This window comes from Pimephales promelas, chromosome 19 (assembly GCF_988280905.1).
Source record: "Pimephales promelas chromosome 19, fPimPro1.hap1.1, whole genome shotgun sequence".
NCBI classification, from domain to species: Eukaryota; Metazoa; Chordata; class Actinopteri; order Cypriniformes; family Leuciscidae; genus Pimephales; species Pimephales promelas.
Window position 1 is genome coordinate 6695248 of NC_142787.1, and position 25959 is coordinate 6721206.

Consider the following 25959-nt stretch of genomic DNA (forward strand, 5'->3'; position numbering starts at 1 on the left):
AAAAGTAGTTCATAAAGTCATTTCTGCTGTGCTGTTTGGAAACATCATAAGTTAAAGCTTTTTTTCTTGTTAATTTAGACACTGTTATCAAATAAATACAAAGGGTTGTGTTTGTTTTCTTCTAAGAGAGTCAAAAAATATCTCCCCCTGGTCGCTTCAACATCCGTGGAGTTTTTTCCTCTCACTAAAAGAGCGTGCACACGGCACTTCTTTTTAAAGATGCGTCTTTCTAAAGACGATCTGCCCGTGTATTTCTGAGTGCGGTATTCTGATAGATTCAGCTGTTGGGCGCGAGCGCTATTAGAGGTGCTTGGGCTTTGATCGCGCTCAGACAGGGCTCGTGGGTGTATCACGTTCTCTTAGTGGGAACGCGAACATCGCAATGTATAACGGTCAAGACTCAGTGAGCTCAATAGAGTGAGAGTCCCCTCATACACAACACAATCTATTTTTCTGAACGTGAGATAATACTTCGGCTGGTGGCCAGGGTGACCTAAGACGTCAGGTCTGGAGCTAAACCGACGAAAATTCCTCGGTCCACACCCCGTCTTTCACGTTGCAACCCACGTGGTCCCGAGTGGGTTCGCCGGGTCCTGCCCACGGGTTCGCGTTCTCATTCGGTCCCCCAGCTTATGAAATCATGTTTATCGCCACATCACAAGGTGAGCTGGAGTCCTCTGGAGATGGCTCATCTGTGCTGCTGTCCTCGGAAGTGCATAGTTAGTAATCAAACATAGTTAGTTTGATTCGGAGTTCACATCTATGCTTTCCCGGGCTGCCAGGAGCATCGGGTTTCGCAGTCTAGGGTACACTGGGGTTCCCCCCTGTGGAGTGTTCTGTGGAAACACTTATGTGTCCCCACAGCGCCTCCACCTGGCGTGGCAACCCTAAGCACCCCTCCAATGCCAGTAGGTCTACTCCGGTGGCGGGGACCTATAGAGCTGCGGGGCAGGCTGCCACCTCACTGTGTGTTATTGCCATCCTTCTCTGTGTTCAATGACATGTACGAGGGTAGGGCTGATTCGGGGCTCATCCTTGAGCTGCCTGCCGTCACCGACCTTGCTCTATGAGCGACGAAGGTGACCGCACGCTCCCTGAGTCAGGTGATGTCAGACATTTTTGGGGGGCGCCTGTGGCTCGGATGATTCCACTGGATCAGTTTTTGCGGGCTTGGTTAGAGCTCCCCAATCTGTCCCGCTGGGTCGCCTGAACCATCAGGCTTGGCTATGCGATTCAGTGTGCACGGTCTCCTGCCCGCTTCAGGGGAGTCCGCTTATGATGGTCGGTGGCAATGCCCCGATCATGAGAGCGGAGGTTGCCACCCTGCTGGCGAAGGGTGCAATCGAGACTGTCCCTCCAGCCGAGATGAGGTCAGGGTTCTACAGCCCCTATTTCATTGTCCCCAAGAAAACCGGTGGGTTACGGCCGATCCTGGACCTGCGCGTCCTGAACCGCACCCTTTACAGGCTGCCGTTCAAGATGCTTACGGCTAAACGCATTTTCGAATGTGTTCAGCCCCAGGATTGGTTTGCAGCGACAGACTTGAAGGACGCCTACTTTCATGTCTCCATTTTACCTTGACACAGACGGTTTCTTTGGTTTGCTTTCAAGGGGCAGGCATATCAGTACGCGGTTCCCCCATTCAGGCTAGCTCTGTCTCCTCGCGTCTTTACGAAGGTCGTCGAGGCAGCCCTTGTTCCCCTTCGCGAACAAGGGGTTTGTGTCCTGAACTATCTCGACGACTGGCTAATCTTAGCTCCCTCGCGAGATCAGGTCTGCGAACACAGAGACCTTGTGCTCCGGCACCTAGCCCATCTGGGCCTTCGGGTCAACTGGGAGAAGAGCAAACTTTGCCCTGTGCAGAGGATTTCTTTTCTCGGTATGGAGATAGACTCGGTCGCCATGTCCGCGCAGCTTACAAGCGAGAGCGCACACTCACTGCTGAGTTGTCTTCGACAGTTCGACGGCAAGAGTGCGGTCCCACTGAAACTTTTTCAGAGGCTCCTGGGGCATATGGCATCCGCAGCCATGGCAACGCCACTCAGATTGCTTCATATGAGAGCGCTTCAGCTGTGGCTTCGCGATCGAGTCCTGAGGTGGGCATGGCATCCTGGTAGGCTCAGAGTTCCAGTAACTCCTACCTGCCGTCAGACCTTCACTCCATGGAGGAACCTTAGCTTTTTACGGGCTGGAGTTCCCCTAGAGCGAGTTTCCAGGCATGTTGTTGTCTCCACAGATGCCTCTGCCACGGGCTGCAATGTGCAATGGACTACGCTCTCGCCGTATGTCACCTTCTCTTTTGGAGTCACCTGAGGCACCTGAGGTCCCTTTGTGCTATTTACATTCCAGGAGAGCGGAACCTTGCAGCCGATGAGCTGTCATGGCTCCAGCCAATCTCTGGTGAATGGCGACTCCATCCCCAGACGGTCCAGCTGATATGGGACCAGTTCGGGGACGCACAGATGGATCTGTTTGTCTCCTACGACTCATCCCATTGCGCCTGTATTACTCCCAGATCGAGGGCATGCTCGACACGGACACACTGGTGCACAGCTGGCCGCGGGGCCTACGCAAGTATGCGTTTCCCACAGTGAGCCTTCACGCACAGACTCTGAGCTCAGAATCACGAAGCAGTTGAAGGTAAGTCGCTGGGAAGGCACGACCTGATCGTCAGCTTCCTGAGAGGAGCGAGGAGACTGAATCCACCTCGCCCTCCCCTCGTACCCTCTTGGGAACTCTCAGTGGTCTTAAATGCCCTGCAGAGACCTCCCTTTGAGCCTGGTTGCACTGGCCTCCATCAAGAGGGTGGGGGACCTGCAAGCATTCTCCGATGACAAAGATTGCCTGGAATTCAGGCCGGCCTACTCTCACGTGATCCTGAGACCCTGGCCTGGATATGTGCCCAAGGTTCCTAGCACTCCCTTCCTGGACCAGGTGGTGAACCTGCAAGTGCTGCCCCTGGAGGAGGCAGACCCAGTCTTGGCCCTGCTCTGTCAAGTACGCGCACTCAGTGCTTTCGTAGACAGAACGCAGTGTTTCAAGACCTCAGATCACACAGCACACTCCACCAGAGTGTGGCTTCCTCTTGGGCTCTAGCGCATGGCGCCTCGCTGGCAGACATCTTAGAGCTGCAGGCTGGGCGACACCCAACACATTCGCCAGATTCTACAATCTCCGAGTGGAGCCTGTGTCCTCTCTTTTACTCGCTCATCCGGCCAGTACTGGACCCGCTCAGGTGTCTTCGCTTGCTCGCCATTCCACTTCACTGACTGGATAAGTGCGATTATTCCTCAGCTGAGCCTTCTATTGAAGCCCTGAGTTCCTCCAGCACTGTTGATGCTGGCGCCAGTGTCTATTGCCTGGGCGTCGGCTAGGTGCCTCCGTGTGCATGGTTCCTTCTAGTAACCCCCACATGTGTATTTCCACTGTAAGCCTCTCTGAGCATGTGTCTTCCCTCGGCAAGCCACCTTGCCACCCCTGGAGTTAAAATTATAGCCACTGGTGTTCCTCCATATGAAGTCCCCTTGGGCCATATGTGTTTTCTTAAGTCCTCCCTACGGGTAGGCATACTGCGGCATATTTCCTCTGAGATATGCTCCCCAGTGTACCTTGGCATTCCTGTGCTAAGTAGGACTCCTCGTACGTGCTAATTTCACGACAGGGGATCAGACTTTCGCAGGGCACTGGAAGACAGCTGTGAAGGTGGCGTGATTACACGGCGGACCCCCATTTTCCGTCATCCGACGTAACTCGGAGTGACTACGAAATGGAACGTCTTGGTTACGTATGTAACCCTCATTCCCGTGCAGCACAGTAAAAATAGACTAAGTGCGGAAACAATCACTGCATTGCTATATTCACTGTGAACGCTCTAACGTACGGAAAGAAATGCTCACTGCATACGCACTGTAAACAGAGTATGTCTGAAACAGGTGTAAGTGTGCAGCCCGAAAAATTGAGCGCAATTTGAAGTAAAACAAAACTACATCTTATCTCAACAAGACGACATAATGATTGACACTCGTCTCTACTTGGAGGTGAAAAAACAAGTTCTTTGTGACCCGCAAGATTTCTTGTATAAAGATTCAAATGAAAAAGTAAAGGTATATGAGAGTCAGCTGTTTTTGTCAACCATAAGTTTTGTGATCAACTCTCCATGGCTACCTTTATGAGCCACAGTATAGCGATGAGCAGCTGTGGAGCAACAGGAGGCGGCTGAAGCTGCTGCCACCACAACCGATGCAGACTATCTGCCTGCTGCGGACGAGGAGCCCGCAATTGAAACCCCCTTTTCGACACAAAAACAGGGAGTAATTATATAATTGGGTTGCAAATTAACTCTTCACTATAAATTTTAAGAAATGATTTCCAGGCGGTAGCATAGAATGGAGCTCAACTCTAGTCTACATTGACAGCCGCCTGTCAAAATAAAAGTCCCGCTTCCAACACATCGGCCAATTACGATATTTTAAAAATGCCAAATATCGGCCGATATATCGGTTGACTACTAATCTATATGTTGGAATTTAAATGACTTCTGTGACATGAGACAGACAGTCTGTCTCCTTCCTGATCTGGGCCCCAGTTAGTCAAGGCTCAACTCTAAGACTATGTGCCATGTTACTAGAGAGAAGAGCAGCACCAAAAAGAGCAGAAGAATGTGTTTGCAGTGATTCACACTGACAGGCACTTGGAAGTATGTCGATTTGGGCATCCTTGTTCCCAAGGCATTCCCAGCGCATCAATGATGATGACGCAGCGTTTTGTTCCTTTCTCTGGGAACGAGGGTTACAGTTGTGGCATGTAATCTATGGCATGAACGGAAGAGATGGCAGGTGTAGAGCGGATCTGAGTGCAAGGGGTTTATAGAACAAACAAACATAAACTGAAACTAAGGAACACAAAGAACCAGAGAATACTATAGGATCAAGGAATGCACATCAACTGTTTCTTTAATATAGATTATAGTCAACATGAAAAATCAGACGACAAGAGAAGGAATTTCTGCTGTTCTGTACTAGTGCTGTAGATAGATCATGATGTGTAAAGTTGCCACAGCTTTGAGAAAAGAAAGACAGATCAATAGGGTAGATGAAGGACTTATTTATCATGCTACCCTTGTGCTTATACTGTTCTACTGTGTATGTCTGGCAGCAGACTATAAAATCAAGGGTAGCACTGCTGCAAAATCCACAAGCACCTTGGAACCTAATGTATTTTCACCTTTTAATTTAAGATAAGCCATAGCAGCAGGCCAACGTGGGATGCCGACGCGGGCAATATCTAATTTCTCCTCGTTGTTGATCGTGGATCAGTCAAAGGTGCTGAGACTTCAGTTCAGCTCTTTCTTTTTTCTTGAACCAAAGTATTTTCTTGAACCAAGTTGTGTATGTGTGTTTCATTAATCCTTTGAAATGTATTCATCATACACAGGTGTTGCCACTAGGAATGCATAGCAATAATGGCTTCACAAGTGCTAGCTGAAAAACAAAAAACAGCCTGGTCTGAATGCAGTTGCCTATTGCAGATTACTTTTGTTAAATAAATTACTTTGTGTTTATTGAGCACTGGTTTGCAAAGGGATTGCATTTCTGTTTTGGCTCTTTGCAATTAGATTAAAGTCCGCTCCTAATTCTCAATGCACTTAGAGGAACTTGCATATAAATGTTCATATTAATCTTCCTCTCAAAATTTTACAATTTTAGTTGCCCTTAGCAACTTAAGATATAGATATACAGTATATCCATAAAAAAGTTCTGCAAAGTTAACTGAAGAAATGTGACTGCAGGCTGCCATTTGGAAGGCTATCAGAGCAAAACATCTCCAGATAGTTTAATCAAATTCTTGCAGTACTGCTCTGCATAGTAGGTTCCAGCAAATACTTGTCACAAACAGGTTGCATTTTCACGCTGACGTGTCTAGGGATTGATATGATACAGAAGTTTTTACCAAATATATTGTTAGACATAAAAATGTGAAAAATAAAAATAGAAGATTTAAAATGGGTTGTTTACCAGATATTGATATATAAGCAAATTTCTGTCAGGAAATCCTAGACGACCAAATCGTGGCCAAAATCGTACAGTGTGTACCCGGCTTAAGATAGGTGAATGTTCTTTTTACTAGATTTATGGTAGACCTGCTTGTTTGGGGGCCTTATTGTCCTGCCAATACCTGTTTACAGTCACCCCATGTTTGGTGATCTGCATGTCTGCTGATGCAGCAAATCATTTTATTACACTCAGCAACAGCCATATATTGGCTTGTATTGTCCCCTTCCTGTGTCCCTGCTTTGTTTGGGAGTATTTTCATGTATGTTATGTGCATGTATGGGGATGTATTGTAGTAAGTCTCTGTACTTGCTCAGTAGCAATTATTAACAACAGTGCAGCAGATCTATTCCGGCAAGCAAAATACATTAACATTGTCATATCCATCGCAAAATGCTAAACCCTCAGAGAGTCATCATAACTGAACTGATATTATTTCTATATATATAATCTTTAACACAATGCATTTTGTTTTTCTTCAAACAACAACAACAACAAAAAAAAAAACATTTTTGTGATCAGCTATATTGTTGTGTATTTGATAGTTGGGTTACTGGTTCTAGGTGTAATGGTTCACCTCTCTTGTTTTGTTTGTGGTTTTAAGGCAGGGTTTCCACACTAACCTTTTTTACTAGGAGCACTGTAGCCCCTAACTTAAGATGTTTAAAAGCACAAGCAGAAAATGTAGGGGAACACCTTAAATCAACCTGCTATGCAGTTATTCACATTTCCACCCATATTGATGTAAATAAATTGACTTTAAGCTGGGTTAGTTCACCCAAAAATAACTCACCCTCATGTTGTTCCAGCCCCGTAAGACTTTTGTTCATCTTCAGAACACAAATTAAGATATTTTTTTATTCAATCCGAGAGCTGGATCACTCCACCATGGGCTTCTTAAGGGATCGGGACTGGCCAACACGACCAGCGACGGATCGGAACTGGCCAACACGACCAGCGACGAGAATACTTTTTGTGCACAAAAAAAAAAAAGACTTTATTCAGCTATTTATTTACTTCTCTGTTGGCCTCGAGATTTCATGTAGTGGAACTGCACAATGGTTCTGTGTTGTATGTCACACGCAGGCTCACTATTGGCCGACGCTGGTCATGTGTGTGATGTGTGTGACGTTCCATCAAGAAGCTTTGCGCAGTTTCACTACATGAAATCTAGAGGCCAACAAAGGAGGAAATTAATAATTGAATAAAATTGAGCCACTGTAGTCACTTTGACTATTTTAACAATGTCTTTAATAACTTTTCGGCTGACATTTTCGATCCCTTAAGAAGCCTACTGAGGAATGAGACAGCTCTCAGATTTAATTAAAAAAAAAAAAAAAAAAACGTAATTTGTGCATATAATACATATCAGCATAAACTAAAACGAATATCAGTACTTGGTCTCTAAAGACATGGTTTTGTGCATTCCTATGCACATTAATACTTTGTACAGATCAACTGCAGGCTGAAGAGCATCATTTGTATTTGAATCTCAGAATGACAGAGGGACAGAGCTTGTATATATAAGTTCTCCACTTTACTAATTTGCATTTTCTCACCATCTTTACTCTCTTCTTTCTGCAGGCTTTCGGCTCTCAAAGTGATATGGCTGCCGTTCTCCACAAGCTCACAGCACGCGTCCCCTGCGTGTGGATCTTCCTCATGCTTTTCGACCCCAGCTCACAAACCGGGTAGGATGACTCATCAACCCTCCCCATCTAGCCTCTCTTTTTCCCATGTTGCAGGCTCTAGGGATACATTGTAACTAATACATTCATTAATAAGGTTGTATTACTGTGCAGGGTCTTTTACGATCTGCAAAATGCCATTGGAGCCAACCGTAGTTGGCTGTAAATCGCTCGCACAAACTGCCATGAATTGGATTTTCAGTGGCGGAGTGGGCTTGGTTACAAGTGTGACTCAATAACCTGGAAAGAAACTGATGCTGGAAAAACCTGTGGGATTCTGAGATGAGTTTAGCCTAGATTGTGTTACAGTGATGCCAGTTGGTTGTTACTGCTCATTAGCTCACTCGCACATGTCAGCATTGTGAAGGTATATATATATATATATATACAGGGATTTTGGTAAAAAGGGATTTTGTACTTTCAATCAACAGCCAGAGCTAATGGTCTTCTAAAAGTAAAATACAACATCAAATCACAACTTATGACCCCTTGTCATGACATACATCTTTCCTGGCCGATTCCAAGTGTTTTAAGTCCGCAAATAGAAAGGCCTTGATATTCTTCAATCAAAAGGCAATCTGGTTTGACATCATTTAGAACAAAATGTGATGAAATTGAAGTTTGTTTGGAGTTTGTTTGGGTCGTTCTAAACCGCTGGCCAAGACAAACAGTAGGTGGGTGTTATCTGGTGCTCCACCTTCCTTGGTGTGGAAATCTTCTCTGATTCATCTGTTCAGCCCGTCGAGGTGAGACAGTAAGTAAAAACACGAGCATACTGAAGAGCTGCTTTATACAGATGAATTTAAAATCATAATTTTGTAATTATAATATAATTCTGTGACACTGTCACTGTTTTGTGAATGTACGAATCGGTTACCTAATGTAACCTCGGTTCTCTCTAGATGAGGGAACGAGTATTGCGTAAGCTAGCTTACGCTACGGGAAAGAGTCATCTTTTCTGAGAAGTTGAAGCCAAAAAATTATTCCATAATTTGTAAACATTGTCAACGCAGTTCCACTGCACCAGACCATGAGCGGGCTAGCTCAAGCAGCTCATTGGTTCGCTCAGAGAGAACTGCTTAAGCCTATGGGAGAGCCGGGCTGAACTCGCGACCAATGAGAAGCAGGCACGCTCTCATTGCGTCAGAGCCCGCCAGAAAGGGCGTGGCTAGAGAGTATAAATTAGGCTCTCTCAGGCTGTTAAGTTGATTTTTTCAGAGTGAAGTAAGCGCATGCTAGTAGCGCAAGCACGGCCAGGAACGTAATTCTCGTTCCCTCATCTAGAGAGAACCGAGGTTACTTTAGGTAACCGATTCGTTCTCTTACGTGAGGTTCTCTCGTATTGCGTAAACTAGCTTACGCTACGGGAACACCTGGTCAACGCCGTGCGCGCTATGTGTCCACTAATGAGTCCTGGGGGGGATCCGGGGGACCCTTATGAGAGGAGTGAATGTAAAGTGATAAGACAGCTAAGCGGGCCCGTGATTGTGATAAGGGGAGCACAAGTGGCGAACCGGTGACTCCCAATAGTGCAGCTCATCAGAGGAGCTGAAGCATACTAGACAGCTAATTTAGCCCACGGGGCGGGAACTTCCTGATTGTAAAATCTGACAAAGGTGGATGGGGAAGCCCATCCCGCGGCCACGCAAATGTCATGAATGGAAATTCTGCAGGACCATGCCCACGATGAGGCCATGCCTCTAGTGGAATGACCCCTGATGCCCAGCGGGCAAGGCAGGCTTTTAGATGCGTAAGCAGAGGCAATAGCGTCCACTATCCATCTAGACAGTGTCTGTTTAGAGGCGGCCAGACCCTTGGTACGCCCCCCGAACGACACAAACAGCTGCTCAGAACGTCTGAACGCGGCAGCGCGTGTAGTGTACAATCTCAGAGCCCGAACCGGACAGAGGAGATTGGCGTCACATTCGCTATCGGATGCGGGCAGAGCCGATAGAGAGATAACCTGAGCCCTGAACGGGGTACCAATTTACCCCTTTTGGGACATAGCCATGCCTAGGTTTGAGAATGACAACAGAGTCATTAGGTCCAAACTGAAGACTCGCAGCGCCAGACGAGAGTGCGTGAAGGTCCCCCACACGTTTTACTGAGGACAGAGCAGTCAGAAAAACGGTTTTGAGCGAGAGATATTTAAGGTCCACGGACTTGAGCGGTTCGAACGGGTGGGCTTTCATAGCTTCAAGAACTATAGAAAGATCCCAAATAGGAACCGAAGGGGGGCGTGGAGGGTTCAACCTTCTAGCTCCCCTGAGGAAGCAGATGATTAGCTCGTCTTTGCCCAGAGACTGAGCGCTTCAGGGTTCAGCGAACGCCGCGACAGCTGCCACGTAAACCTTGAGAGTGGATGGTGACCTGCCCTTATCCAGCATCATCTGAAGGAAAACAAGCAAAGACGATACCTCGCACGACCTTGGGTCCAAGTTTTTGTCGGTGCACCATTTGGAGAACATGGGGATGCCAGATCGTGCCGCGAGCTTGAGAGAGGAGATCTGCTCTGACTGGAATGGGCCACGGGGCTGTCTGCGACAGCTGGATGAGCTCCAGAAACCAAGACTCTCCCAATGCGAGGCTATGAGGAGCACCGAGTGGCGTGTGTCCCTGATCCTCTGTATTACTTGAGGTAACATAGAGATCGGGGGGAAAGCATAGAGCGGGCGGCGGGGCCAGTCCTGGACTAGCGCATCCTCGCTCTTTAAGAAGAATATTGGGCAGTGAGCGTTCTCTTCTGACGCGAACAGATCCACCTCTGCTCTGCCGAATAAGCGCCACAGTATTTGTACTGTTTGGGTGTGCAGGGACCATTCTCCGGGGGAGATGAGGTTCCTGGACAGTATGTCTGGGCCGTAGTTCAGATGGCCCGGCACGTGCATCGCTCTGAGCGAGACCAGGTGGCTCTGGGACCAAACTAGGATGCGGTAAGTCAGAAGGAAGAGATTCCTGGATCTGACCCCGCCTTGACGGTTGAGATAGGAGACCACAGCCGTATTGTCTGAACAGATCAGGATGTGGTGAATGAGCGGGAGGAAGCCCGAGAGCGCATTTTCGAATGCGAGCATTTCCAGACAATTTATGTGCAAGGAGCCTTCCTGAGTCGACCAATGGCCGAAGGCCGGTGAGCCCTCACAGACCGCACCCCAACCCGTGTTGGATGCGTCTGTCGAGATGAATTTTCGGTGGGAGAAGGTCCCCATGGCGACGCCCCGCTGAAACCAATCTGCCACTGTCCATGGCTGCAGTGCCGTGAGACATGCCTGTGTAACCTTGATCAGCTGGCGGTCTTTGATCCACGCACGGTGAGACACACAACTCTTTAACCAGAACTGAAGTGGGCGCATGTGCAGAAGGTCCAGCTGAAGCAGAGGCTGAGGCCATATAACCCAACATCTTCTGAAAGGATTTCAGAGGTGTGCGGGTGCCCATCCGAAACGAAGCGGCTAGTCGCTGAACACTGCGCGCGCGCTGTGTAGACAAGCAAGCCATCATAGTGACCGAGTTCAACTCTATCCCCAGGAAGGAAATAGTCTGACTGGGTTTAAGGGAGCTCTTTGTCCAGTTTACAGAGAGACCCAACGTTTTCAGATGGTCCAGGAGAACTGCGCGATGCGACAGAAGCTTCGCCTGTGATTGTTCCAAAATCAGCCAGTCGTCCAGATAGTTTAATATATGCTGCCCCTGACGACGCAGGGGAGCGAGCGCTGTATCCATGCAATTTGTGAAGGTACGGGATGCTAGAGATAGGCCGAACGGGAGAACGGCGTATTGATAAACTTGACCCTCGAAGGCGAAAAGCAAGAACGGCCTGTGACGGGGATTTATCTGGATCTGAAAATAGGCGTCTTTCAGGTCTAGGGAGATGAACCAGTCCCCCTGGCGCACGTGTGCGAGGAGTTTCTTGACTGTAAGAATTTTGAACGGTCTCCTCATGACCGCTTTGTTCAAAAACCTGAGATCTAAGATTGGCCTGAGGCTGCCGTCTTTCTTGGGAACAAGAAAATAATGGCTGTAAAACCCCGACTCGGTCATAGATGGCGGAACTCTCTCTATGGCGCCTTTTTGCAACAGCTTCGCTATCTCTGAGCGGAGCGTGTTGATAGCCACCGGGCTGACAGTGGCTTCGAGCCGAACGCGGAAGCGCGGCGGGCGGCAACGAAACTGTAGCAGATAGCCGTTCTTTATAATGCTCAACACCCATGGGGAAATGCCTGGAATGGCTTCCCACGCTTCGGAGCACGCGGCTAGCAGTTGGATGGCTATATCGCCCTGATTGCTGCACAAATCGGGCTGGACACGGGGTGTGGGCACGCTTAAACTGTATGTGGCAATGGGACTTACACTCAGAGAGGAGATTATGGGCCGTGAGACAGAGCGAGCAGAGAGGGGACACGCGCACGGGCTCGTGGGCGTGCTTATGTTCTCTGATACTAGAGCGGGCTGTGCTCTGTGGGGATGGGCTCTGTGAGAGACACGGGACTTGTGGTGCTTGTGTGTATGGGTGAACACCTGATTGTGGGCACATTTTTTACACAAGAGAAGTTTATGCTCTTTTTAAAAATTTCTCTGGGTAGCCGTAAAAACGGCTTTTTGTCGCTCACAAGCGGGCAGGGAGACCGGCTTGTTTGTGGCGGTGAATACTACTGCAGTCGGCGAAGCAACGGGGACTAGCAGAGGGCGAAGTTTTGACAGCAGACCGGCCGCGGCGGGAGAGAGCCGTCTTTTTCTCAGCTGTGCTAGGCAGACTTCTGATGATCAGGCTTCAGCGTGATCTTGGGTCGAGGCCCCCGGCAAGGCGGCTGTCTGCGGCAGCTGTCAGAGCGAGAGCGAGGGCGGCCGCCCTGTCTGCGCTGGGATGGTTGAGCCTGCTGAGAAAGGCACTGGGGTGGGGCTCTAGCATTGGGCTGGTCACGAGAGCGGCCTGCCGAAGAGCTAGCGTCTCAGAATCTCCCATGTCGGCGAGTGTGAGCCACAAGTGTCTCTCAGACACACAGAGGGTGGCCATGCATCTCCCCAGAGCTTGTGCAGCGGTTTTAGTGGTGCGAAGGACGAGGTCCGTAGCACTTCTCAGATCCGTAACAGCAGGGGGGTTTCTACCGCTCTCAGCCCACTCACAGAGAATGTCACTCTGGAGAATTTGGAGGACTGACATGGAGTGGAGCGCCGAGGCGGCCTGACCAGCGGCGGTATAGGCGCGAGCATGGATACTCGAGGTCGCTCTGCAGGCTTTTGAAGGAAGCGCGGGAGAAGAACGCCATCTAGCAGAGGGCGGGCAGAGGTGTGCAGCGACCAAGTCCTCGACGGGTGGCATGGCTGTATATCCCTTCTTGGAAACATCGGAGCGGTTTCTGGCCGAGAGCGGGGCATTCCAGGACTTCGTGAGCTCAGTATGAAGTTCAGGTAGGAATGGGGCGGCCCGGTTACAAGCGGGAACAGCGCGCCGGTGAAAATAGCTGCCGTCCATCCGGTTTGGGGCCTGCTCGGGTGGCGGTGGCTTCCTCCTCGATTCCGGCGCGGGTCCCAGTAGACTCTCTCACAGAAGAACTGAGAGAGGACCATTCCTCACTGTCAGAAGCGAGCAGTGAAAAGGAATCCTTCTCCTTCGCGGCGTCATCGGAGGCGACAGAGCAGCCACTCGGCGGCAACTTCATGTCCGGCTGGGGCGGGGAGGGCAAGCGGGAAGCGGGAGGCAGCGGCGGCCTGCTTGGTTCTGCAGGGGGCTCCGGTGGCCTCTGGGAGCGGCGTTTCTTCTTCCGCGGCAAAGTGAGAGGTGGCGCGGGAGCGGTCTTGATGGCCGCTTGATGAAGTCGTGCCCACAGAGATGACAACGGTAGGTCCTTGCAGCGTGTAGCTCGCTGAAGGATGAAATAATCAACTTAACAGCCTGAGAGAGCCGAATTTAAACTCTCTAGCCACGCCTTTTCTGCCGGGCTCTGACGCAATGCAGAAGTGTAGTGCCTGCTTCTCATTGGTCGCGAGTTCAGCCCGGCTCTGCCATAGGCTTAAGCAGTTCTCTCTGAGTGAACCAATAAGCTGCTAGCTAGCCCGCTCATGGTCTTTAACCCCAAAATTTAACCCAATGGCTGGGTTTGTCCATACCCAAAATTGGGTTAAAACAACCCAGCATTTTTTTGAGTGTTTGTTGACTTTTTCACACTCATATTTTGAGTATGCAAAAAAGCACCAATGCTAAAGTTTTCTATGTTTCCTAATCATTTAACAACATGTTTTCTTTACTTCAGTGAGCTCATTGTTTCTGCCTTATCTTAATGCATTGTTTAACAATGAAACTGAATGAAAATTAATTGAAATTCATTATACTGTCACCTCTGATAATAACAGATCATCACTCTAAATTGTAATTTAGGAACATGAATTTTCTGTAAAGCTGCTTTGAAACTACATGTATTGTGAAAAATGCTATACAAATAAATGTGAATTAAATTAAATATAGGCTACTGGGGGGCGGCATATACAGTAAGCCTCGCGCTCAGCACACGTGAAGGTTGCCGCAAAGAACTGGCAACAGAAGCCTAATGATTATGGATGTGTCGGGAAACAACAGCAAGGATATATTTTAATTGTTTATTAATGAACAAGTGTTTAATAAGTCTGCTGGCAGCAAATATTATTATAGCGATGCTGACTCGTCATTCCTGCAGCAGTGAATGTACGCGCCTAACGTTATATGGATCAGGTAATCAAACTATTAATTTCTACTTGTTTTGTTTAAAAGTAGACATATTTCTCATGTCTATGAGGCAAGTATCCCATATGCTGAGTGTCGGTCGGAATTCTTGCAGTCGAAGACGGATGAACTTTGTACTCTCAACAAGTGTCTGTGCGCTTATCAGATTTACCGTGTTACCGGTGTTGGCGGCAATTATCCTGTCGAAAATATTGCATCGCGTGCTTCTGGTATCGAGTCTGGCACATAGGTACACTTTGGATCATTTCCACATTTTTTTTATCCATCTGGGTTGGGACGCTTACACGCAAACACACACACACTCACGTGTGACGAGCTTCGTCTCTAAGCAGCCGTGTAAACTAGTGTTTTCCGCCACAGCCTATTATGCTGCGTGCTTATTGTTTCACTGACGTTGACGAGATTATCTACTTAGGTACCGAAATTTGTTACCGAAAAACAAGACATGTTTCGATACTCGGTAGTACCGAGGCAATTCGGTCGGTACCTAAAAAGTACCAAACTCGGTACCCAGCCCTAGTTCCACATGTAATACTTATTTTAGATGCTAAGATGTTAGCCAATCATAGCAGTGGGCGTTTACATTGAATTCTCACAGCAGATGCGTTCTAATCTAACAGAGTGTTGTAATCAAAGGGGTAATATCAGGGTATAAAAGGGTCTTTTATTTTTTGTATTGACCATTTTTTATGTAAAAATCATATTACCATTATAAGTGCACCTAACCCTAACCCCTTTAAATAAAAAAGTTTTTTCATTCTACCAAAAATGTGGCGGAAGTCGTCATGTTGCTGGAATAACGAACTACACTTTAGCGTGCATGCATGATTGACAATAAAACCATGTACTCTTATTTCAATGTTGTTGTTCATTTTGAGGTTAGTTCAGCTTTGTGCAAAGTTTGCATTGTACATTTAGTTTAAATGCATCATTTAGAGGGCAAACTTTTCCACACAAATTAACTGTGCGCCTGCATTTTAGACCCTAGAATGCATTTCAGGAGCTGCAAAAATTACAATTTAGAAATGAGCATATCCCAGTTACATTCCCTAAAATATTGAAATGTTAGGGATACTGATTCCAAAGGACAACAAATGATGATTGAATATCAAAGTGTGGTTTAAATGCCCCACAAGTGAACTGGAAGTTTTGATTGGTTTTGCTCTCGAGTCAGACATGTTTATTGCCTGAAGCGCAGGGCTCCACCGCAGTTTGAAAAATGCCCATCAAATGCCAGCTCGCCTTGTTTCTTCGTCGGTACCTTTGTTTTTGCACTTTGACTTCAGTTGAATAAAAATAAAGTATTCAATTTTGCTACATGTATTTTTCACCAGAAATACAAAGTAAAAGCACCACAATTTAATTGTACTCAAGAAAGTAGAACAAATTTAACAATGTACTGAAGTACTGTAATGAAAGTATTTGTAATTAGTAACTTTACACCTCTGCTATGCACATTTAAAAAATAATTTAGACTCAGCTCCCAGCAGTGGTGTCAGAGTTTTTACAAACAGTATATCATTGTTCAGCCTTTTCAAATTTCTTTTTAGCCCTGGGTTAAGGACAAAAAATAACTTTGCAGTGAACATAACAGGACCTTAACAGTGGTCTAAATCCAGAGCCATCATACCAGATCATAACGTGGTAAGTGTTTAATAGAGAATCATTATACTGCATATTTCTAGCTTCTTATCAGGATATATTTGGCATTTACTTGGTACAGCGTGTGTGTGTGTGTGTGTGTGTGTGTGTGTGTTGCTAGATATGCGCAGCAGGCATCTATTCATCTGGATCCTCACCATCTTTGTCAGAGTAATTAGTCAAAGAAGAACATTGATTGGAATCTACCAATTCCATCTGCCAGTAACATAGGCAAAAAAGAGACACATGCACAAGAGAGAGTGATGAAAGAAGCATCTGAGATGAAAGCGGAAGGATAGCAGACGTTAATTTTAGTGCACCCCCCTCCTTCCACCCACCACACACAAGATATTCAGTAGGGGTGACTGAATGTGATGTCCTTGCTTTGAGAGCAGAAATTTATTTTCCACTATGTCAGCAGATTGAAAATTTACTGAATTTGATTCAGTGTGATATCACAGCACCAGTCTTCTGGAACATCTATCACCCCAACACCCCCATTACAAATAACACCAATTTTTTTTTTTTTCAGAAGATTATTTTAGTTGTTGAAGAGGCTGGCTCAAATTTGACATACGTCTCCCTCTGGAATCAGCATTTAACACCCATGTTTTACCCTTTTTACCACAAACATTATCAAGTATTAAGTTGAAGAATCAAGTTTCCCCTTCAAAGAGAACTCACACTGCATCAAAACGGGGAACAACTTAAAATACTATATAATTTCTGGTCATAATACTGTACATCATGTGCAACTAGGCTACTTCTTATTTCAACTCACATTAACAAGAAAACGTTGTGCTTTTTTAAAAATAAGATAAAACAATCAGGAGCACTTTGATGAACTCCATGAAGTCAAAAACGAACAGAAACAAAATATAGCCTACCAAGGCTATATAAAACTTGAAATGTCTACAACCCCCCCCCCCCCCCAAAAAAACAAAAAACAAAAAAAAACACACAAAAAAAACAACAAAAAACAAACAAACAATTGAAAGCAAATACCCGTATGAAAGTTGCATTTCTCTCTAAAGGCGCATCCACTTTACAGCGGAGATGGAGATACGTTTTCAGCCGACAGCGATACTGATTTATAAAACACTAGTTTATTAAAGTGTAAAGTGTATAACTATAATGTATGGCGAAATACCACAGCAAGTTCTTGGGAGCACTTCAACTCGGCGCATATATATTTATGGAATTTTTTTTTTATTTTTATCTTTTTATGGACACTCTTATTAACATCAAAACCTGTGTTTTTGTAAAATAAATAAAATAAACAGGGTGCACTTTCAGCTCACTCTGTCTCCGCAAAAATCTTTCTAATAACACGTCCGAAAAATGAACTTTAACTCAGTAAATACTTGTCACAGAGACACGAAAGATTTCTCTTTATGAAGCTGAAATTCACTTAATTTAAATGAAGTAATTCATATAAAAAAACAACTATTCCCAGTTGATGTAATCTGTATGAAAAGAGAGAGATGTCAGATGGCATATGATGTGTTTAATGTGACCCCGCCCACTAAGAGCGTGTGCTATTCAAATGCTAATGTTGAGGCAAGCCATGAAAACGTCCACATCAGCTGCATAAAACATCCAGTTTATCACAAATCTAACCTTTACCTCATCTTGCTGTGCTGTGAGGAATAATACTGTCATAATAATCCTGGAAAAGTTACCTCAGTTACCTGTTTCATTTCGAGGAGCTCACGGATGCAGCTGATGTAAGTCAATTATTCTTATGTGCTTTGTTCTAATTGCGTTATTGAATAGTGTCTGTAAACGTCACAAAGACTGTTTAAATATTAAATGCGCGCACAGACAGACACGCGTGCACTGTGCGTTCATTCACTCTTGCTCCTACATTAGTAAGACTATATAGACTCAGATTTGTTCTATACTAATCTGTAAAACCAAAAAGACTGTTTAAATATGAATCGGATGTGTGAACGAACGAACGCACAGATGCATACCCTACTGTTACAGACGGAATAGATTATAAAGTTTTTACTATAGAATAGACATCAAATACGCTTTAGTTAGACAGTTTCTGCTCATATGTTAAATATGTCAAAAAATAAAATAATCAACTGTTATCCAATGCAAGCTAATGCAATGCACATATCAAAATAATGAATCCTTAACTTTGAAATATGTATGATAAACCGTATTGGCCTACTTTAAAAATAATACTTCATATTGAAAAAGAATTTTCTTTTTAAGATGTTTCCAACTCTAACTTTGAACCAATTCTACACAATGACCCATATAACCTATTTGACCAGGATTTGTTTCCAGGTATGACTAAAAATGGGTTTTTGACTTTCATTTATATTTTGATTTATATATATATATATATATATATATATATATATATATGTTGTCCTTTCAAATTTTTCTTGTCTGACTCAGCCGAATGAAAGGCTCATTATTATGCTGGCCTGTTCACGCCCATTTGCATGTTGCCTTGGCAAACAAAAAATGTTTTTCACAATATAACCCAATTCACAGTTTTATGTGAACGATTAGACAGGATGATTTTCAGATAATTGTGAAGAAAAAACTCTAGGCCACAACATCCATTAGTCAAAAGTAATGTGGACGCATATTTCATGTGTGTTTTGTGGCCTTATTTTTTAGAAACTTTCCTTTGTAGTTTTTTCAATAACCATGCATAAACAGTATTCTCTCAAAAATATAAACATACATACATACATGTACATGTGCATACATGTTGCTCACATATTATGGTAGCCCTGTTTGTGCTAAATACAGTGTAATTTAATCTCTGCCATTAATATGTTCATAAGCAACTGAAAAAGCACAAATGCCAGGGCATGTCAGAACATCTCAAGGACCCCAAATACACCTTGGACCCCAGAGGGTTAATGTCCTTACCTTGGATAATGTTCAATCCTAGGTGAGAGGACACAGTTGCTGCGGCAAGAGAAACAAAGAGTCCACCAAAGTCTTGCACTGGAGCAGCTGTGGAAAGATTGAAGTTTGAAAGAGCAGGTGGAGCAGAAATGGTGACTGAGTCGCGAGGAGAGAAGCAGGCAGGGCAGCTGTGTTGAAGGCACATTCAAATGGTTGGTTAATCCGAGAGAAGGAAGATTAATTTGTAGAAACTGCTAAGGAGCTCGAGGCCAGATCTGAGCTGAGGTTTAGATTAGCAAAGGAATGTTCAAAAGACGACATTTTGGATTCCAATCCTTTGACTGCATATGAGCTGATAGTTTGTGTCTGTGGGGATGGCGATCATTCGAAGAGTTGGTGGACATCTTCAAACATGCACTGTCTTCAGCGTCATCCGACATCGATCCTTCTTCACCACACACCATCGTCAGTCCCATGGCCACTCCAGACATTGGGATTGTGCCATAGACCTCCTGCCAGATGGACCAGTGCCTCATGGTAAAATCTATTGACTCTCACTTACATTGAATACATTGCGGAAGCGCTCCAACAAGGCTACATCTGACCTTCCACTTCCCCTGCATGGTATCCAGATGGACGAAGGGAAGGTAAATGCAGTCCGGGACTGGCCCATACCTACCACCATCAAGGAGTTACAACGCTTTCTGGGATTTTCTAACTTCTACCGCCAGTTTATCTACAACTCTAGTTCCATCACGTCACCCCTAACCAACCTGCTCCTGAAAAAGCCCAAGTCTCTGTCTTGGACACCTGCAGACACCTTAGCTTTCCAAAGCTTAAAAGACTCCTTAACAAGAGCACCATACCTTACCCATCCAGATCCTAACAAGCCGTTCATCGTGGAGGTAGATGCCTCTACTACAGGGGTGGGAGCGGTGCTTTCACAGCAGCAGGGTAACCCGGCCCGTCTTCATCCATGCCCTTACTTTTCCAAGAAACTTTCCCCATCTGAGATTAATTACGACATTGGCAATAGAGAACTCCTAGCCATCAAGCTCGCTCTGGAAGAATGGAGACACTGGTTGGAGGGGGCCAAGGAACGATTCACAGTTCTCACTGATCATAAAAATCTTCAATATCTCCAGAAGGCCAAACGTCTTAATCCCCGGCAGGCGAGATGGGCTTTGTTCTTAACTCGTTTTAACTTTGACATCTCATATCGTCCTGGTCAAAAAGAACCTCAGAGCAGATGCTCTATCTCGTCTCTACGATCCCGAGGAAAACACAGAGGATCCTGAACCCATCTTGCCCAAAATGATTCTTCTGAGTCCCATTAAATGGTCACTACATCAACAGGTCATGACCATAGGTGAGAGTAGGAACGTAGATTGACCGGTAAATCGTTCTACACCAAAACAGACTGGTACAATTACTGCAGAAGCTACACCGATCCGTCTGCCAATCTCCTGTCCCATTCTTCCCTCACGTGTGAGCAAGACCCCAAGATTCTTGAACTCCTCCACTTGAGCAAGGAATTCTCTACCAACCTGAAGTGGGCAAGCCACCCGACTGAGAACCATGGTGTCAGATTTGGTGGTACTGATTCTCATCCCAGCCGCTTCACACTTGGCTGCAAACCGTGGCCTCTCCGAACTCCTCCCAGGCCCGATTTTTTTTGCCTCCACAACCACTTGAGCTGCAGTTCGCTTGGCCTGCCGGCACCCATCAGCTTCCTCGGTAGTCCCACAAGCAAGCCAGGCCTGATAGGACTTCTCATTCAGCTTGCCTCTTACTTTCAGTGTCCACCACTGGGTTTGTGGATTGCCACCTCGACAGGCACCGAAGACCTTACAGTCTGTTGTGATTGGTCTACTCTGTTCTGATTGGTCAGATGGTCCAGTCTGTTGTGATTTGTCTACTCTGCTCTGATTGGTCTACTCTGCTCTGATTGTTCAGATGGCCCAGTCTGTTGTGATTAGTCTACTCTGCTCTGATTGGTCAGATGGCCCAGTCTGTTGTGATTGGTCTACTCTGCTCTGATTGGTCAGATGCAAATGATTGTTTTGTCATCACACAGGGGCATGATCAACTTCTGTGAAGATGCAGTGGTGGCCTGAGTGTCTTTCACGCTAGCCCCCGGCCATCATGCAGTCCTTATTGTCGAGCCCTGCAGTATATATGGTTTTTACATGTACATCGCCAACGCCTATGGGCAGCAACACACAGTGTGAACTGTGCTTCCCATTATGCCTATCAAACACCATTAAATAAGGAATTCAGAAAATTACTTCTCATTATAATCTTTCTTGTTAAATCTGTATACTGTTTACCACACAAATGTATAAAATGTGGCACTATTTTTAACCACCACAGCAAATTATTTGTGCCGATGTTCTTGCATAAAGTATGTTTCTGGCCTTATAGTTCAAAATGCATGCAGGGGCCATTCATAAAATTTGCCAAAATCTGTAAAACCCACTGTAGTTTTAAAACCCCTCTTGTGAAATGGCTTGATGAGTGCAGTTTTACTCTTTGTTGAAGCATTTCCAATTGAAACCAAAGTCTGTCACATCAATACGAAGTCTTATAGTGTAAGGGATGGAGGTAAAACTATTGACTCCAGTAAAGGTGGTTTGAATGAGATAAACTGAATATTTAATAAGGAAAAATAGATGATTGGGCTTGATTTTACTTCTCTATGGATTAACTGGCAAATGTATTGTTTAACACAACACAGGACTAGCAGTGTTTATTTAGATTTCATGCAGACTTTTAAGCTAATAAACAGACTACACAACTTTACTATTTGACTCGTATATTGTTATCAGTATTGACTGGAAATCACAACACAACATTGCTGTGTTGACTATGGAGGTGGAGAACATGGTCCACTCGGACGCAATATGTCCAGACTCCCTCAGGATCCTGTTGAAGTTCCGCCGGAGGTGGGAATTGAAGATCTCTTTGACCGTAGACTTGGCTGAACGTTCCCAGCAGACCCTAACAGTACGTTTGGGTCTGCTGAGTCTGTCCAGCTTCCTAACCCACCATCGGATTCAACTCACCACCAGGTGGTGATCAGTTGACAGCTAACTCCCCTCTCTTCACCCAATTGTCCAAGACATACGGTCGGAGGTCGGATAAAATGACCACAATGTCGATCATCGACCTCCGGCCTAGTGTGCGTTATGGACAAGCTAGCACAGAAGTCCATTAACAGAACACTGCTCGGATTCAGATCAGGGGGGGCATTCCATCACACCCCTCCATGTGTCACATAGGGCCAGTTGTTCAAAACATTTAATGTGGATCAAAATGATCCGGATTTGGAAATCCCATTTTTTCCTATCCAGGATCAGGGAATCCGTCTTACATGTATGCCGGTTTTTCAAAGCAACATTGGACTGGATCACCCTGATCCAGATACACAGTTTTCAAGATAACCAAATCCGGATTACCAGTGCTCTAAATGGGACAACATATCACAATGTCGGCTACCAGCTATGTACTGTAAAGAACAGGTAGAAGAGCCAACATGGGGTCACTGTAAGTGTTTCTTATTTTGAGACAAAACACAAATGGGGACAAGACAATTTTTATTTTATTTTTACTTTACTACTGAATAGTTTAATTGTCAGCCTATGTCTACTTTATCACTGTTACAACGGTTACACAAGTCAAGTGCAAAATATAACTAAAAGTATATACGGTAAATAATATAAATGTGTTATTTGACCAATTTTAAAGTTTTACTACATTTTCTTCCTGAAATCCACCTTGAAATCCTACCCCCTGTTGGGATCAGGATAATCCTGTTTTTTTGGATCAAAGTTATCCAAATCCCACTGACAAGTTTTGAACAACACAAACTGAAGGTTTGATCCAGATTAAAACTAGGATTGGATTCCCTGATCTAATCTGATTTCAGATTCCTTCCTTCCCTTTTGAACAACCCATTTTCAAGATTTGATCCAATCCGATAACCAAAATCCGATCATCTTACCTTTGAACAACTGGCCCATGGGCGTTGAAGTCCCCCAGTATAACGACGGAGTCCCTAGTCGGAGCACTTTCCAGCACCCCTCCCAGAGACCCCAAGAAGGTGACTGAGCTGGGGGGCTATAAGCAAACCCACACCAGCCTGCCGCCTCATCAGCATGGGCAACTCCAGAGTGGTAAAGTGTCCATCCTCTCTGAAGGTGTATGGTTCCAGAGCCCAAGCCCTGTGTGAAGTTGATTCTGACTATTTCTTGTCGATACCCCTCAACCTCACACACCATATCAGGCTCCTTCCCTGCCAGCGACACGACGTTCCACATCCCTAGAGCTACTTTCCGTGTCCAGGGATCGGGTTTTCGAGGCCCCCGCCTTCGACTGCTGCATGATCCACTAAGCACTGGCCCCTTACAATGTAGACCATATACAGTAAATGTGGTGATGCTACATTGTTGCGTCACGTCACTATATCATCATTGATTTTATAGTGCTAGAAGCAATATAAGCTATAAGCAATTTCAAGAGGAACATTCTTTTGCTCAGATCAATTTTGTTCTCTGGGAGAATTTTGTGTCTGCTAGTTGGTCTTTCCCAGAAACTTGAGCTCATTATTTGGTTGTAAATAATTGATATATAAATCATATAAAAACACACACAAAAAAAACAAAACAGAGTAAACAAGACAATTAAATGGACAAACCAGGGCCCTGTTACAGCATGCTTCCTGGTGCTACTTACTTTGTTAGGCTGAATACATTTTCTTTTGACTAAAGTGAGAGACTTAAATAGTGCTGTTTATTCAGCTGACCCATTTCCCTTGCAGTCAGAGTGGGTTCTTTGGGTTTGATAAGCTTTTATTGTGATCCATAGCCCTTTGTTGCTTAGCTTCTTCCCAAGTAAATTTAATTTAAGCCTTCCCAGGCATGTACAAATGAAAACATTGGACCAAAAAAAAAAAAGGCAGAAAAGTATCCAAGAAATGAGGCAGTGCGAGCCAATGGACCAAGTTTTAATGTTAGCATTAAAGTTGGTCTTCTATCAGAGGAAAACAAATAAACAAACAGAAACAGAAAAAAAAATGTCTTAGTGCAGATTAGATGTGCTTAATATTATCTAGGCAAGTGTCTGAAAATTAGATCACATACTAATAAGCATTGAGAATGGTGAAAGCATTCTTCCAGCAACACACTATCTCTATCATCAAACTTACTCCACCATATCAGAGGCACTACTGGAGACAACATGATAGCACATCTTGTGTCCCTATTGTCCCCAGCTTCAAAGATCTTTGCCTGTAAAGCTTCAGGAGATTGATTGAGCTATAAATATGTTGTTAAACAAGTCTAAATCACCACTGACACTCTTACTTTGACTGCCAGGTCCTTATATTAGTCTATTCTGGATGGCAGATCAAACCAGCTGAAACCCTCTGCGCATACTAATAACAACAACCTCAATCACAAGAAAGACAAGAGAGTGGCTCTTTGACGTTGACCTCGTCACACACTTTTAGCTTCGACTAGCTACTATTTTATACCCCCTTGCTGTAGAGAGAAACAGTCTGTGTGGATGGCTCATATCCGTGGATATTAGCGTGCCTCCTCGAAAATGCAGCAAGCCCGGAAGATCCATGACCAAGTTTAGGCATAATCCCTTTAGACTTCAGATCAGCAGAGTGCTTATACCTCATGAGTATCTCTCCGAATCAGCACAGTTGTCGCTCAACGAGTCCTGCAGGATCGCTGATGCTCTACGATACTATCGCACAACTCTAAATCAACTTTTGCAACAGCACAGGCCGAAGACTTTGCTAATGGATAAAGTTGTCACAGACAAATTTACCATATTAGCTAATGTCACTCTACGCATCGCAACCATCCCTCACTGTGTGCAAGTGCACCGATAGGCAGGGTTTGATTAAACTATTATTCACAACAATCCATCTTTTACATATGAATGAGCCGCTTGTGTTTTGCCTTCCAGACAGAGAGCTGCAGAACCTTTTTTCCCATCATGCTCACACACAAACACACCCCACTCCCCTTAATGGTGCAATCTTGGGTTAACGATTGTGGATAGCTTGAACCTCTTTTGTTGTCTGTTTTGTTTGGAATCAGTATCAGTGCAACTGTCCAAAGTGACATAAAATCAATAATAAAGAAGGGGAGAGAGTCACTCCTGCACTCCTTCCATATGGATTACCTCTGAACTTCTCGTGCTCTGGCCCCTCTCTCGCTCATGCTCTTCATGCATGCATTATTCACAGGCTTCAGAAAGAATGAGTGGCACTAGGAGATGTGACCGAGCCAACAAATAACATGCTGTCAATGGCTGGCGTGACGTTGTCATGGTTAATGTGTTAGAGGGTTGGGGGAAAGGGTAGTTGAGGTGCAGGAGTCCACTTAGCAATTCTCAGCGTGCATCACTTACCAAGACTTTTAATGTTCGCCACCTCCAGCAGGGTAATTTATCAGGATTTGCAGTTGCATCACTTCAGTGAACATTCCACTAAGTTAAGTTACTTACACCAAGTACTCTGAAAAAATATTGTGACAGGATTTTTTTTTTTTTTTTTTTTTTAAGAAATTGCTGGATTGCACTTTTAAATGTATTTGGGTTTCAACTTGCTCAAATAATCTAATGGATCTAATGATATAAATGTCACTGCAGAACCCAGACTAATTTTGTCTTTGTTTATTACAAGTAGCACATACAGTATGTTTCCAGTGTTGTGATACTGATGCTAATTAGCTAGTATGTTTTTCCCTGTCTCACTGTAGCATTTCTACACTTGTTGATAAACTGAGTAATAGCATTGTCAACATCAGAAACGTTAAGTGGCTGATGGTCTCAGCTGGCTTTGTGGGAAACTGATTACATTCCCCGGTGGCTTAGCGGAGGGTATTTCTGAAGGGCTGCAGGCCAAAAGGAGGAAATCAATGTCACCATCCTAGTGCATGGAATGAACACCATCTCATTCCAGTCG

The 25959-nt window shown here is 45.0% G+C and overlaps 1 protein-coding gene across 1 annotated transcript in view; it reads left to right on the top strand.

The window, feature by feature from the left end:
• Positions 1-25959, top strand: part of gabra3 (gamma-aminobutyric acid type A receptor subunit alpha3) — a 480166-nt gene that overhangs the window by 70683 nt on the left and 383524 nt on the right. Inside the window, exon 2 of the mRNA XM_089123407.1 lies at positions 7635-7741. Coding sequence (XP_088979533.1) covers positions 7656-7741 — 86 coding nt within the window. The 5' untranslated portion in view covers positions 7635-7655. The remainder of the gene's footprint in view (positions 1-7634; positions 7742-25959) is intronic.